The following is a 15849-nucleotide window of genomic DNA, read 5'->3' as shown; positions in this document are numbered from 1 at the left end:
TTAACCTGTGCCAGCGAGCACGCTGCTGGGGAACGAACATGGCGGGTCCGTGGTGGAGGCAGTGCCGGAGGTGGAGTACAAAGTGTACGAGCACGGGTTTATTTGAAAGCTTGTGGTGTTTGAAGGCCAGACCCGTGTCCGTCTCCGCGTCCTCTCTGCTGCGGTTATCCTGGAGCTCCGGGCCGAGGAACGAGGTGAGTGTGCGGCTGTTAGGAGGAGTGGGAGTCCTGTCAAACCTGGAAGGTCATACATGCTGCCGAGCTGTCAGCTGCCAACACTGAATGGTGAACTTTTTTAATTCAGTGTCTCTGACATTTTCTACAACTGCTGTTTATCTTAAGCAAGAGCTTCCTGTTTTGTAAGAATCTATGAAGTGATTGGTGGCTTGTTCCAGGAAGTGTTCAGAGCTCACTCAGCTGACAGAAAGGTCAGGACTTGCTCCTTAAATTACAGGGAACTTACACTAAGCCCAGTCCTTTACTTAGCCAGCTGTCCATCTGAATCCACCCTGTGTCTTGTCAAGTCCTCATACACTTAGATATATGGGTCAGTATCACTTTGGTGTCCTGTACATAAGTAATAAATTTGCCATGTTAACATACAAATCACTATGGAAGTGTTGGTTACATTGGGCTAAGTTTTTAATGTTTATAGTCGTCCAAAAGCATTACTTGGCTCTTTAGATTTGCATTAATTAATTTGGCATCGACTCACCTGTGTTACTCCAGATTTCCATAACAAAACAGTACAAATTAGAAACTTCATAATCACATCAGGGCTGTAGCTGGTATTTACAATACCTATAAAATATATTCACACCCCTTGGATGTTTCACCCTTTTTTTTCTTTTATACGTGAAATCATGGTCAATAGAATTTGCAAAGAAAACTCCTTTTAATATCAAAGTGAAAACAGATTATTACAAACTAATGTTAATTGATTAAAAAAAAAAAAAAATATATATATATATAATAAAGAAGATGATTGCATAAATATTGACCTCCTTTTAAAGTGACTGACCTAATTCAACAGAAGTCCAGCTAGTTGATGCCAGCAGTGTCACAATTAGTGAAATGGAGATCACCTGAATTCAGCTGATGTGTGTCAAGTGATTGTAGTATAAAAAAACACCTGTGTCTGGGAGGTCCAGTCTCTGGTTCATCAGTATTCCTACTACAATTGCAACATGAAGGAAAAATAGGAACACTCCAAGAAACTCAGAGAAAAGATCCTTGAAATGTACAAGTCAGGAGATGGCTACAAAAAGATTTCCAACTCACTGGACCAGTGTGTCCCCGAGCAAGACACTTAACCTATTGCACATATTTGTTGTTAATTGTTGTTTTATATTTTGTCAATTTATATATTTATGTACACAATATTCTCTTCCATTGCAACACTAATCTGCACGACACAAACCGGAGTAATGCACATTTAAATAGCTGCCACATTGTTCTTTCTCTGCAAATAGTTGTATATTTTTCTCTATTCTTTTATTATTCTTATTTAACTTGTTTATTCTATATTTATATATTTCTACATTTATTTATGTCAACTGTATGTTTGTCTACGTGTAGCACCTTATCACCAAAGCAAATTCCTCGTATGTGGACTACAAACACTACAATCATTCTGACCTCTAGTTGCTCCAGAGGCATGCGACCTCTGACATGTATAGCAGTTGTAAGTTGCTTCGGATAAAAGGTTCAGCAAAATGTAAATATAATGTAATGTCTGAACTGGTTTATTTTGTTTCATTACAGACAGACTGACTGGCTCTATGTAGAAAGTGTTGCATGTGGCTTGAATAACACACAACGTAACTTTAGGTTAACTTTAGTTAAACTGCCTTGTTTTGAACAAATCCAATCGAGTCTTTACATGTGGATAGAGGGGTATACAATAACCTTATTTGGACACTTAGTGAATCTTTGTAGGTCGAGGAAGCATAAATAAACTACATTTAAATAAGAGACAATGACCTGCTTCAAGAATTTCACAACAATTCATTATTTGTATTTTTCATGTTTTATTATTGCAGGTAACTGTTCAATTGTTACTTCTGTAAATTTTATGTACGAACATGACGGTCTGCATGTTGTTAAAGGATTCTCCGAGATGCATGGAATAACATTCTTGGGGAGAAATGCTAAATCTGATGGCCAAAAAGCACTCTCATTTCTAAAGTCTTATATCTCTCATATGCTTCGATTTTTCAGGGGCAGCCGTCACCTTTACCAACGCAGATAAACCTGAAAACTCTAAGCTTTACCTCATCTTTCACCAGGTGAGTTGTCTTTGGTTGTACAAGGCTTTGCACTATAACCAAACTATTTACTGAAGTATTGTTATAATGGTCACCTTACACTGCCAGGCAGCTGCACCTTAATTAAGCAATTTTGGTTAAACATCAAGCGGTGCAATAACACACATTAAATTGTTGTGGTTACTTTTTTTCTAATGACCCCAGGAAGAGTGGCGGTTGCACTGCTAACAGCTAATGGGATAAAAATAAATTATCAATAAATAATAGCCAATATTAGCCTGTTAAAGGTTATTTTGGCTATATGCCTTTTGAATTTCTGCATATTTTCTTATTTTATGGTATTTAGAATGAGTGCATTGTTTAAGATTTAACTTGTACTTGTGTCATTTGTCTCTCCAGACACAAGTCACAGTTTCTGGATCCCACATTACTGTCTTGCAGTTGCAGAAAGATGCACAGTGATGCGAAGCCAAAGGACCCCTTCGCATTAGCCCAGAAAGATTTAAAAAGTTTATACGATGACATCAGAAAGGTACTTTTCAATACAGAGTGTACTTGCTAGGTGTCTCTACATATGAATTAATGTCCAGCTAACATCAAGCTAGTTAACAATCCATGCAGCCTAAAGACAAGAGGACAACTAAACAAAGCACATTTATAGCTTATCTTGAGTCAGAGTACTATCAGTCTATTTTGTTAAAATTTCTGCTTGGGTTTGAACTTTCAGCTGCAGGGACAGTTCAATAACACAACGAGTAAGCCATCCAAGTGTTGTCATCTCCAAAAGAGTATTTAAGACAGAAATTTTGATATGTAAGACATTTGAATGTCACGTGGTGTTTGACATATCTTGGACACTAGTTGATTTATTGTTGAAATAAAATTCATATATTTTATTACTCGGCCTCACAGGAACTATTTGTATCCAAAGATGAGCTGAAGTATCTTTGTGACTACTACTTTGATGGCAAAGGCAAGGCCATCCGACCAATGATAGTTGTCCTGATGGCCCGGGCACTCAACATCCACAGCAACAGATCTGGGTAAAATTGGACCACTCCACTTTAGACAGTTCAACAAAATACAACGTTTTACTTACTGCTAACCCACAGTGACCTTTGATACAGTTCAGAGTGTTAAGGCACCACACCCTGTGATTAAAATATTATATGAAGCATAATCCAGGGTTTTATTTCATCTCACTTTCTGCAATCTGTTGTCTTTCTTTGTCCTCTGTAGAGATTTGCTCCCAGGGCAGAGGGCCATAGCTATGATCTCAGAAATGATCCACACTGCCAGCCTTGTGCACGACGATGTCATAGATGGATCAGACAAGCGAAGGGGAAAGAGAACAATCAATGAAATGTGGGGTGAAAGAAAGGTAAGCGGAATCAAATCAGCAAAAAAAACACCTCCGTTCTTCCCTTTTCTCCTCACATCATATTTCCATGAATGTCATTCTCCAGGCTATCTTGGCTGGAGACTTCATCCTCTCAGCTGCCTCCATGGCCTTGGCTCGTATCGGTAACAACACAGTGGTAAAGGTGTTGTCTCAGGTGATAGAGGACCTGGTGCGAGGTACAGTAAACTGTTGCCATGTCAGTAATAGTCTTTATGTAAGTTGTACTTAAAGCTGGACTAAACACATTTGCACATTGGAAGCTGTAGTAGGAGCAGGAGCTGTTTAAAATATCTGTCCCTAGAATCGACTTATGTCCATTAACAAACTTTAATGTTGGTCGTGCCTCCAGGTGAGTTCATGCAACTGGGTTCCAAAGAGAACGAGAACGAGAGATTCAAACACTACCTCGAGAAAACCTTTAAGAAGACAGCGAGTCTCATTGCAAACAGTTGTAAAGCAGTATGTACGTTCTGTCTCCCACAAATATCACTGAGTTGGAGAAAAAGCATCGGTTTCCACACTTACTGCTTTTTGTTGACTGTTGCATCTCTTTCATCCAAGGTATCCATCCTGGTAAACTCTGATCCTGATGTTCATGAAATAGCCTACCAGTATGGGAAGAATGTTGGCATCGCATTTCAGGTAATTTCGTATTTTATTTTGCAGATGTGGTTGCTGATCTGTTGTTTAATAGACAGGTGAGACCCAAAGCTCTATTAAAAATGATAATTTTCTTTAGTGGAAGGATGTCTCCATACATTTGGTTTTAATCCTTGACATAATGTTATGTAGAAATAAAGTCTATAGGTTTTTGTAAAATAATACAAGTAAATTTTGTGTCCTGTAGCTGGTGGATGATGTCTTAGACTTCACATCAGGAGCCAATCAGCTGGGGAAGCCTTCGGCTGCAGATCTCAAACTGGGCTTGGCCACGGGCCCGGTCCTGTTTGCTTGTCAACAGGTGGGTGAGACATTGTTGGTCATTTGTGTGTACACGTCTGTTACACACACCATGCGTCACCGCTGTCTGTCTTAACCTCAATTTCTTTCTGCCTTTTCAGTTTCCTGAGCTCCATGCAATGATCATGAGACGCTTTAGCTCCAAAGGAGACGTAGATCGAGCCTGGCAGTACGTCCTTCAGGTATGACCAATCATACATTGTAAATAAAGATTAGCAGGTTTCTCAAATCTCAATTCTGAAATAATGTGTTAAATGTAAGGCCTTGAAAAGTCTCAAAGCTTACTGATACAAGCTTTAACTTAGGGCTGGGCAATAAAACAATCAATAAATTCAAGAAATGTTTAATTCATTTGAATTCCAAATGAATTAGCATTTTTTTTTTTTTATTTATTTTGTTGAAGAAAATGGACTGGAAAAAGATTTTAATTTTAACTCATGCAAGATTTTCAATATGTTGTACCTCAGATTTGTGAAGTGATCCACTGTTTGGCATCAAGTATAAAGTTTCTTCAACTTTCACTCGGGAGCGAAAATCAGCCTTTAAACTCCAAAGAAACAATGATTTGACATTTAACGTGATAATTATCGATATTGTACGATATGAACTTTTTTACAGTGATAACATTTTTGTCCATATCACCCAGCCCTACCTTAACTAGACTTTAAAAATATCTGCTTCCTTTGAGATATTTTTATTGCAAATTAAGGTTTAAGATGCATTAAGGATGATTAAAACCTTAACATATCAGAACCTTACACAAGCTGTGTGTACCTTTAGTTGGTGATGGAGGCGGCTGATTTTAGTTTGTACAGCGCTCTTTGGTTTTGACTGATGCACATTTCCCTGATGAACAGTATAATTCAGTGATAAAACAGCTGAGATTCACAAAATAATCAAACAATGCAATCTGTGAGTAACTGTGAAAGAGAAGCAGAGCTTTGTCGGTACAGAACATAAATGCTTTAAACTTTCCTTTAGGTAGATGGAAGACTAAAACAATGTGACAACGCCTTCTTCTTTGTTCTGTTTCAGAGTGATGGCGTGCAACAGACCAACTACCTGGCCCGGCGCTACTGCCAAGAAGCAATCAGGCAGATCAGCATGCTCAGGCCGTCGGCAGAGAGAGACGCCCTCATCAGGCTCACTGAGATGGTCCTTACCAGAGACAAGTGAACCTTCACTGCCCGGCTTCACTTCAGGCAGCTATCTGTACAAATCAACTCTGCCCCTCTCTCCCTCCCTGCGTCTGCAAGGGCCAGGGTAGGACAAAAACGGTGAGAAGCGGAGGAGTTTGGTTTGGAAGGACCCCTGCTGCTGGTTTTGGTGCCGACTCTGAATTAATATGGCAGCAAGCTAATTCATCACAACACTTAATCAAAACAGAATGCAGGGGTCTCTCTGAAACGATATCTTTTCATGGCGCTCTCAACCTCTTCCAGAAATATACATGTGGGTGAGCTGCTTCATAATGATATACACATGGTTTTTGTGGGGAAGAAATACATTGGATGTCACTAAACTGCATACAGTACTGTAACAACCTCCCATGCCTCAAACTAGTCGACTGTGACTGACAGTTTGTTACATGCCAATCTGTGTGACTCCGAACGCAATGGAGGTGAAACATTGTCTTGGATTTGTGTCATTGTCCTTGGTGATCCGTCCACACCTCAGAGGCCAAACAATCATGTGTCTTGTGAAATGTTGCAAGGTTCCTGCAAAGTGCACTGTAACAACAAAGGCCTTAACATCTACAATGACTCTGTGCTCAATAAACCTATTGATTATAATCCATGCCTTTGCTATTTTTTAATTCCCTCAAAGTGACCACACATGCATGTTGTACATAGAATTGTTTATTATAAAAGACTGTACATCAACTTTTCAATCAACATATTATATGTACAAATGAAGGGCAGACAGAGATATCAGTATTTCTATCTATGAAATTGAGCCAGAATGTTTTTTACTAAAGCAAATGGGCAAAATATCAAGGCATTAGCTGCAGTATCCTTAAATCGCAAATGGTGACCAGTGCATTTAGAAGTCAAAAATTAGGTAATGTTAGATGTAAGTTAACAGAAAAATACAATTATCAAGATGATTTGTAGACCTGAGTGACAGCTAATATTGATTGGTTGGTTTTACTTGAGTTAGAATATGTACACCTGTGTAGCCCAGAGGATTTCATGTTCAGAGCATTCAACATGGTCCTTGAACCTGGAGCAGGTCACTGTTGCTTGGTGAAGGCTGAGGAGGTATTACAGTTGTTTATTGGTCTATATTACATCTGAATTGTCACATGGCAGTGTAGGGCACATGGTTACCAGTCCAATTATCACTGCACGCCACCTGCTGTCTATCGGAGCCATAGTCCAGTATTGCCAATGTTACCAATAGATCCTACAGACTTTGGATTAGTATAAAGTTAACAGTGATGTGACAATTTTAAAATGCTTGGTAGTAATCGAAAAATGGAATGTGATATCTTGCTTCAAATGGATCTAAATGCATGAAAAAGTAAACTCCATTTCAGTTTTTCCCAACGCAAATCAAATGCAAGTCTGCATTTAGAGGGTGAGACCATGGGAAAACCTGAAATTCACTTCAGAGTCTAAAAAGTTCAGTGATTTCAACAGTCATAAAAATTAAAAAGGTGATTACATTTACAACATAATGGAAGCATAATGGCAATAAACTTAAGATTACATTATATCGCTTAAACTTTTACATGCTTTCACGCCAAGACTGATTTTTCAGGAGCAATTGTTTCTTTGAAATACCATATACAGTATTTAATCTTGAAAACTGACAGGCCATCTGCATTATTTTTTTTACGAATGAGCCCTATGGAGTCGTGGAGGGCACCACTAATGAAAACTATCATAATTGACATTCACTGAATTCACATTACATAAACCCACGTGGCTGCAGCTCACATTATATACACAACGGACAGCAGAAACACTTCAACCGAAGGTGTTTAACATGACATTACAATTTTATTTGTTCCATCAACGGATTCCGTTCTGAATCGCAACTTTTTGTCCAGGCAAGATGATGTCCTACAACTGTGTGACCATCGTCTTTGAGTTCAACCGGTGTGAGCATGTGCAGTCCAATTCTTTAGAAACTTTTTTTAAAAACATAATCCATAAATGTCCCCCAACCCGCCCATATAACACCAAAATAAACTAAATAGATATTACTTTTCATTTTATTTGCAATCAGTAAGGGAAAGAACATTCTGTCATATCAAAAGGGGATCATACAGTTATGTCTACGCGTCTCAGGAGTCAAGGTTGCTGTGGTCAGTCGCTCAGTGGATTACGATATGACTGAATAAATAGACTGTACTGTTACTGCGAGGTCCCTTCAGTCGGCGTAGTGCATGATGGACTCTACGTAGTTGCCGGGGAACAGGCCGGTGACGCCGTTGCAGACGCCCTCGAACCAGCCGTCATCGTTCTTCTTGATGACATAAATGATTGCCCCCTCCATGAAAGACAACTCGTCGTCCTTGTCCTTGCTGTAGTCGTAGATGGCCACCACTGGGGGGGGGGGAGAGAAAGGGAGATGTTTGTTCAGGACTAGTGGCGAGTATCCAGAAATTGGTTGCACTCTATTTCTTTTTATGAGCAAACCTTTCTCGTTGTAGATCTTGGGCGCCCAGTGTGGGTCTCCATCAGCGTAGGGGTCGCTGTACTGCACGACGGCCGCATCCTCCTCCTCGTAGTCAACTGGAGGAGGCGGCGGAGGGGGAGGAGACTCGTCAAACATGGGCAAGTCATCTGGAGGCGGAGGGGGAGGCGGAGTGGGAGTATCTGCAACTGGTGAATAGAAACAGGAAGTGAGATTACTAAATTGATTTTCCTTGTGAGGTTCAAAAGGTTAAGGATCACAGGTCAGCATGAGCCTGGTGCTGGAGAGGGCGGCGGCGGTTGAATCATGCAGAATTAATAAGACATGCACAAGAGTGTGTATGGAAGGTATTTGAATATTAAATTCATCAAGCAGGCGACATAACTGTTAGGACTTCCCATGGAGAATTTAATAGGATGACAAACTGTAAAAGCCTCTCAAGTGGTTTGTCCTCTTGATGTGGCTCTTAAACTATTCAGGCACACATATAGGGGGAAAAAAGAGAATTGCCCATGATTTATGAACACTTCAATGATCTTATTACATTCTGAGTCATGCTATTTAGTAGGTTAGAAGTTCGTATGACAGCATCTTTATAGGAATGTAGATAACTTTACCACCACAGAAATCTTAAGTTGCTTTTCGTCAGTGATTAAAGTAACTTAATACTTCCAACAATAATATTTAACCATATAGCAGGTTTTGGACCAGCAGGAGGCAGCAACGAGTCCCATCTTCTCCGGTCCTCTTTTACAGAGACCTTTGGCACTTTTCCCCTTAAACATTATCATTCACCTCAGCTCAACCCTGCAGCGCTACAAGAACATTCAGCATATGAATGCCAAGCTTCAGTCAGCAATAAAACCCCCTGCATGACTCACTAAATCAAAAAATATAAAAAAAACAGTAGGTGGCAGCCTCGACAGTCTCAGTTGCTTGCCTTTCCACTGCACATATTTTAAAAAGAGGGATTATTCCAGCAGCTGTGTATAAACCCCCTACTGCTAGCAAGAAACTAACAAAGCTGTGTTCCATGTAGTTTCATAGCAGAAGAAATAAATCTTGTCTCCAAACACAAGATAAAGCTACTTATAAAGTTATATAAACCAAGACGAGACTCTAATGAGACACATTCTTGGATGGTTCATTGTTGCAAGAGGTTGGTATTAATTGTTCTAAACAGATGGGGGAAGAGGATGAACAAGCACAGTGCATGCCGGGTGTTCTGGAAGTGGCAATAGTTGGCTCAGATAAAGAGAAAAGTATGTCTTAGCCTCTTCACTTACTGCTCTCCTGCATCCTGGCCACAAAGCCAGTCAGAGGTATCTGTGGAGTCAGCTGGGGCATGGGGGGAGGAGGAGGAGCGATAGACACTGAAAGCCAGCAGAGAAAAGACAGAAAGGCAAAAAAAAAAAAAAGAGAAAGCCCATCAGTCACCAAGAATGTACAGACGACAGATAAGAGTGCGCCCCCAATCCCAAGCAAACACCACAGTGACACACACCAAAGACATACACACTGCATGAACTGTGAGCTTGTTTACATCTAATAGGACAGAGTGATGTGCAACAGAGAGAGCTGAAATGCTGGGTCAAATTATTTAACCTGTCGGCTAACAGAAACTTTAAAATGTGAACAATCTCATCTGGAATTTATAAAGAGACAATACTCCTCAGATTATTACATTCAGCTATCTGTAGCTGTAGCGTCTCCACAGATCAGACACTAGCGTTGTAAGGTTGAAAACTTCAGTGACGTTTGTGAGAGTGATGAGATTTCACATGGTATCTGGCGATCACTGAGGTCAGAGGATAAAGTGCAGATTACGTCTGATTTCTGTCAAATGGTTCCCGCTCATGGCTCTGAAAGAAGTGGGGGCCAATGGCCAGAAGGAGGCACTGTTTGCCTTGGATGTTAATCAACCTCAACCCTAGGGAAGCCTGCTGAACCCTCTTCACCCCAGTTGGAGTTATGTACAGAGTACTTTGAATTCTTATTTAACAATTTCCGAATTTTCACTGATCATTTGATCAATTCCAAGTTAGAGACACTTGAAACCTGAACAGTGGAAAAAAACATTATCCACTGGTTCAGTAAATGCACATCTGGGCTGATGATGGAGATGAGGTACTAGAACCCCTGGCATTAACATGCAGTGTGTCTCATGCCTTTTTCCTGAGACACACTGCATGTTAATGCCAGGTGTAAATGCACACAGACCACATTGGAATGCAATCTGAAGGGGGTCTGGCTCCCATTGTGATCTGATCTCAGCCAGGTGTAAATGTAACCCATACAGTGTGACCACATTCTTAGGGGAAAAAATCCTCCCAGCAAGTTGAAAGGTAACCTAACTCTGCTTCTTCCTGCTATCTCAAGCTGCAGACAGAAGCATTAACTAGCAAGTCTTCTCTTAAAAATAAGTGACATCCATCCATAGCAATACTTTGCTCAACCTGTTTGCTGACAAGTCGGCTAGCCCCGCCTTACTAACTTGCATATTATTCTGCGGGCAGAATCACAAACAGAAGAGTTGTAAATGCAAAGACTACATCAGATGTCGTAACCCAGACAACGTATCAAGATACTGATCAATACTAGGTAAAAAAAAAGGGGATTAGAAGATAGGAATCAAACCCATGTGATGTACAGAAAACTGCATTTACCAGGTTAACTTCTGACCATGCTTTTACACGAGGCTAGAAACTTGTACTCTGCGTTGTTAGCAGACATTGATTGTCTGGACTGTATCTGCTTTAGAACCCAAGGACAAGGCAGTCTGCATCAATACTAAAGGCTGAAAAAAAAAAAAGTACTTTCAGACTTAAAAGGGAAAAGTCTGTCAAGAATTGGCAAGTCTGACCTTCAGAAAGCAGTGATTCACTTGCAAATATGAAATATTGGGATATGGCTTCAAAGGTTAGCTTGCTTTATTTTGTGATGGTGCATGAAGTTTTTTGTTTCAATGTTTCTTTAAAGCGGGCTGGGACTGGACAGAAGGGCCTTACTTGAGTTCTGGCCATAGCCAGGAGTGCCTCCATTAATATGAGGCTGCTGTTGTTGTTGTTGTTGTTGTTGCTGCTGCTGCTGCTGCTGCTGCTGCTGTAGTTGTTGTTGCTGCTGCTGTAGTTGTTGCTGCTGCTGCAAGGAGAACTGGGAAGTGACCGACGGCGCCCGGCGGTAGGTGCCCGTGGCCGAAACCATAGAGACAGAGGAGTTGGAGGGGTTGTGCCGCGAAATCTGCCGCGAGATGGTTCCAAACTGGGACATTGGAGCAGGGCCCAGACCAGGCCCAGGGGCCACCACTAGAAGCACCCAGAGACAGGGAAGGATGAGATGAAAGATAGGCAAGACCGAAGAGAGGGGGGGGGGTTAGACAGAGGAGACAGAAGAGGGGGGAGCACCCAAATCATGAATCATCAAGATCGTAAAAGATAATGTGAGCTTTCAAATTCTGATTACAGCCCCACACCTTATGAAAAGACAATCAATAACCAATTAAAGAAAGCAGGTGAGCTAGAGAAGTAACAGAAATTGTTAAATGATAACAATATTACACACATATTTCACAAGGGTTTAAATCCCAATAGGTCATCCGAATAAATCCTGCACCTGAGGGTTCTTTAGAGATGTAGCAAAGGAAAAGAGAAGACAGCAGCAACAGAGCAGCCTGATCCTTCAGGTTTCAATGGAGGTAGCAGTGAAAATAACACTTTTCAAAGGAATGATTATATGTCCGTTTGATCGCAAGGAGAGGGGGAGTTCATGCACACGTGTATCATTACACTGGCTGTCTAAGAATAACTGAATCATCTCTTCGAACAACATTAAATATGCTTAAATATATGAAGATTATAGATGCAGTGTGTGTGTGTGTGTGTGTGTGTGTAAGACAAAAACATAGAGGGAGAGAAAGGGTTAAAGAGTATTTCCTGTTCACATTTCAAGATAACAAGCTGCCTCTCAGGAGAGGCCCTGCTCTCTTATAGGGATGGGTGGAACCAGAGGAAGTAAAGCTTCAGAGGAACACAGGAGCAAACAAACTTCTTCATATTGTCGCCGGCAGAAGTAATTATAGCTGAAAGCGCGCAATGTTCTGAGGATAAAATGTGCATGTTTCAAGTGATCATCTTGCTCGAGATTGCAGTCGATCAGATATAAGCAGCCACTGTACAAACATACACACACACACAAAATAGTTGTTACTAATTAAAAAGCACAGCTCTGACAATAAATCAAAGCCAGTATCAGTCAGTGACTCCAAGTCCATGTAAATTAAAGTTACATTAGGCAAAATTTAATGTTTGCAGCACTCAAATAGATGCTTTAATGTTTTGGAACTTCATTACCCAGAAATCATTATGTGCCATCAGCCGGCTCACCATATATCAGGTATAAATTCATCACCTAATGCACCTGGACTGGGCTATATGTAAATACATAACTTCCTTAGTTCTTAGTAACTACTAGCTAATTTCAATGTAATGATTCACTAAATCAGGTTGCACCATTAAAAATGTCTTCGCTAGCAAGGACTTTGTTAATGTGTAAACCTGTTGCTAATAAACATACGGCATGTATAGCTGTCCAGTCTAAAGAAATAAACTATCATAACAGGAAGTTAGAGCAGTATCAACAGCTGACAACCTTTATTTTTTTATGTATTTATACATGCATACATGGGAAAAAAGTGTTTCAGAGTTAGGAATAGGCCAACTCTAACTATCCAAATATGCTAACCTAATCAACGTTATTTTGTCATTTAGCTAGGCTAATGTTGTTGGCATGGTGTTTTTTTGTTTTGTTGTTAAATGTAATTTCAAATATCTCCAGTTTATACAGATATTTTGATCAAATCAGGTCAGGTATGTTGACAATATAATCTAAACGGGTCATATATTAAGCTAATGTTAGCTTTGTCAGTTGGTTCAGTTAGCTACACTAATATCTGGCAGTTGCTGGGTGTAAAATATTAATCTGTACGAAAGAACTTATTTATGTGGTGCAACCGGTTTTAATTTAGTGATGCGTACATTTCCACGTTATAAACTTACATTATAACTGGGCTACGTTTGATGTTAGCTGGTGCAACCGGCTCCAGATCTGCCTTTATGCAAATAAAATTGCCAAAAGGGATCTTCAGTTATGATTTAAGCTAGAATCTGGTTTTGCCTGATGTAGCTTTACCTAAAATTACTTTTCTGGTAAAAAAAAGTAAAGGAACTCGCATCAAACATACCTGTGCAAAAGAAGTCTCAAACTCAAATATTTGTATGGAAATACTGCTCACATACAGATGGCCAGATGGCTTCACTTTATTCTAGAATTTAGGTTGGTAAAAGTACTGTACTCAGTCAGAGCGGATAGCCAACAGGGTTGGATATTTTTCTAGATATACAGTAGCTTGAGGTAAAATGCAGTTTTAGTCTTAATTTACTAAGCCAGGCCTTAGGTGATATGAGACTTCTTTATTAGCCAATTACAAGAGATCTGTGAAGAATAAGGGAGTACCACCACCACCACTGATGATTGAGAAAAATGTTACTGAATATAATAAAAAGCCAGACATTTTCTCACAAGAGTATGTAACCTGTTGTGTCTTTGAACAGAAGCACATACAGTCTGTTCACACTGCAAGCAAGACAATCATCAAGCCATTTCTTCCAGAGCTGAACATTCGGAGAATCTGGCTGATATGTGGAAGGTGTCAGCTGTCATGAGCCAATAAGATTTCCGTTCCTCTTCATTTCCTAAATAATGTTATGTCATCTAATGAGCCATAGTTCTTCCTAGAAAGTGCAAGTTATGCTAAGAAATTAAGAATATTCAATTAAATTCTTTTCAATCTTGTGTAAATTCAAACACAGCAGAAATAAATATCTCAAATGAAGTTTGAAGAAGAGCTGCATCTATTACTTAAGTTTGAAAGTAAGCATTAACTAACTAGTGGTTTATAGCTCATCAATTTAGAGCAAATTAATGTATGGCCAGCCTAATTTTGTTTGGACAAAACAAGCCCCACCGTGATGACATGATTCCACATAAGAAAATCAGAAGGTCTAGATTACAGTGTGTACAAACAGTCAGACATCCATCCACACGCACAGCACCCTGATTTGTACATCTCCACCATCCGGGCAGCAGAGGAGACAGGAGCTGCCTCTGACGTCGAGGAGTCTCACCTATAGGTGGTGGTGCTGGGGGGCCGAACCCGGCCAGGGGAGGAGCGGGAGGTGGTGGGGGAGGCGGAGGAACTCCCGGGGGAGCGAACATGGGCGGGACTGAAAGGAGTATTTACATTAGTAACCATTTAAAGCAGAGGCAGAACAGAGCCTGGCCTCGCTCGCCTCCTGCACCTCTACACTTTTACATAACATCACATCTCTCTACTCAAGAACCCTTCAGGGCCGGAGGAGCACCTCGACTTTGTCAAGGCGCAGTGCTGCTCCACACACACACACACACACACACACACACTTCTCTGTGGTATGAATTGAGTGTTTCCATAGCGACCAGCTTACAGGGAGAGCTGTGGTTAGTACTGTGCTTCTGGCCCAATCCCGGCGAGGTAAAAACGGCTGCTACATAAACCTGAAGTATTTCTTGTTCAGCTGAAAACATTTGCAAAAGTTAAACACAACAGCATCTAAGGCTTGTGCCTGGTGTAATGCAGTGCTATGTGTAGCTTGTGCGTGGTGTTATGTGGGCCTTACTGTTCCACTATAAAGCAGCAGGCCTAACGCAGCTTGGCCTATTTACACAGTAGGATAGAGAATCAACTGTGCTTAGAACACAATGGGCCTCCATAATCCCCGTCTGGTAAACATAGGCTTTGTGTAGCATAGTGTCACAAACTGCAAATAGCAATAGTCATGTTTACATCATGTCAAGTAATGCCTATTACTGCTATCACATGTATATAATATGTACAGAAATAAACTTGTTTCCTGATGTTTGTTGCTTTGAATTTCTCAATTGGGCAAATTACGCAAATACTTAAATTGGACACAGACGTGTTTACAGTTTAATATATATACACACCAAAGTCAGTCTCAGCATAGGCTGTATTCTCATAATTGCCGGTCAATGTTTAGAGTCTGTGGACTATAAATAGCACATTTTTTTCATACTCAAACATGTTCCTTTAACCAGCGTTGGTACAAAAAACGAACAGAATTGTTAGGTGGGCTAGGAGCACTATAAGGCAGGTTTTACAAAATGCCTGAAGCTAGTTGAGTACAATCCTGCACTCACTTAATAGCAAGGAGAAAGGCTGACAGGCCTGTGTTAACTGTCAGTGCACGATGTGCAGCTAGCAAAGCTCACCTGGTCCAGAGTTGGGGATGGAGGGTGTAGGCACGGCGATGGGAATGCCAGTACCGCTGCTGCCGCTGTTCTCCCTACTGCTGCTACCCCCGCTGCTTCCACTGAGGGAGGAGACAGACAGAAGAGAAAGAGGACATCGTTTTATTCAGGGCAACCTGCTCAGACTGCAGAGCAGGTTAATACTGCAGATAAACGGACGGCGCTGCATATGTGCTATTGTCCTATTTAGAATTCTGAGCCTGCAAAACTT

At 40.6% G+C, this 15849-nt stretch overlaps 2 protein-coding genes across 13 annotated transcripts in view; one reads left to right on the top strand and one right to left on the bottom strand.

The window, feature by feature from the left end:
* The first annotated feature begins 1 nt into the window (after nucleotide 1).
* pdss1 (prenyl (decaprenyl) diphosphate synthase, subunit 1) lies at nucleotides 2-6421 on the top strand. Of its 3 annotated transcripts, none has more exons than XM_038731451.1 (11): nucleotides 2-194; nucleotides 2220-2287; nucleotides 2708-2798; nucleotides 3179-3309; nucleotides 3506-3647; nucleotides 3733-3844; nucleotides 4018-4127; nucleotides 4230-4310; nucleotides 4516-4629; nucleotides 4730-4810; nucleotides 5664-5804. In XM_038731451.1, the coding sequence occupies exons 1-11, from the start codon at nucleotides 39-41 to the stop codon at nucleotides 5802-5804; spliced, it is 1227 nt and encodes a 408-aa protein (XP_038587379.1). In that variant the 5' UTR covers nucleotides 2-38. The 3 variants fall into 3 exon arrangements, with proteins under 3 accessions (XP_038587379.1, XP_038587363.1, XP_038587372.1); XM_038731444.1 differs by having other exon boundaries at nucleotides 39-194; nucleotides 2666-2798; XM_038731435.1 differs by having other exon boundaries at nucleotides 2666-2798; nucleotides 4018-4310; nucleotides 5664-6421.
* A 50-nt stretch (nucleotides 6422-6471) lies between these two features.
* Nucleotides 6472-15849, bottom strand: part of abi1a (abl-interactor 1a) — a 47694-nt gene continuing 38316 nt past the window's right edge. For 2 of the 10 annotated variants that reach the window (XM_038731334.1, XM_038731341.1), the window contains 6 exons: nucleotides 15600-15700; nucleotides 14456-14554; nucleotides 11282-11578; nucleotides 9560-9646; nucleotides 8276-8461; nucleotides 6472-8182 (listed from right to left, as the gene is read on the bottom strand). In XM_038731334.1, coding sequence (XP_038587262.1) covers nucleotides 8007-8182; nucleotides 8276-8461; nucleotides 9560-9646; nucleotides 11282-11578; nucleotides 14456-14554; nucleotides 15600-15700 — 946 coding nt within the window. In that variant the 3' untranslated portion in view covers nucleotides 6472-8006. The remainder of the gene's footprint in view (nucleotides 8183-8275; nucleotides 8462-9559; nucleotides 9647-11281; nucleotides 11579-14455; nucleotides 14555-15599; nucleotides 15701-15849) is intronic. The other 8 variants (XM_038731358.1, XM_038731367.1, XM_038731403.1 and 5 more) reach the window with 5 other exon arrangements.

The sequence above is a fragment of the Micropterus salmoides genome, unplaced genomic scaffold (assembly GCF_014851395.1).
Source record: "Micropterus salmoides isolate LMB-PRFRI ecotype aquatic unplaced genomic scaffold, ASM1485139v1 Ms_hic_scaffold_1, whole genome shotgun sequence".
Lineage (NCBI taxonomy): Eukaryota > Metazoa > Chordata > Actinopteri > Centrarchiformes > Centrarchidae > Micropterus > Micropterus salmoides.
Note: the sequence above shows the minus strand (reverse complement) of the source record. Positions and strands in the feature narration are given on the sequence as shown.

Coding starts and splice junctions, on each gene's coding strand:
- pdss1 (XM_038731435.1), top strand. CDS start 39: ATGGCGGGTCCGTGGTGGAGGCAGTGCCGGAGGTGGAGTACAAAGTGT. Junction 195..2,219: donor GCTCCGGGCCGAGGAACGAG/GTGAGTGTGCGG, acceptor TCGATTTTTCAG/GGGCAGCCGTCACCTTTACC. Junction 3,310..3,505: donor ATCCACAGCAACAGATCTGG/GTAAAATTGGAC, acceptor TGTCCTCTGTAG/AGATTTGCTCCCAGGGCAGA.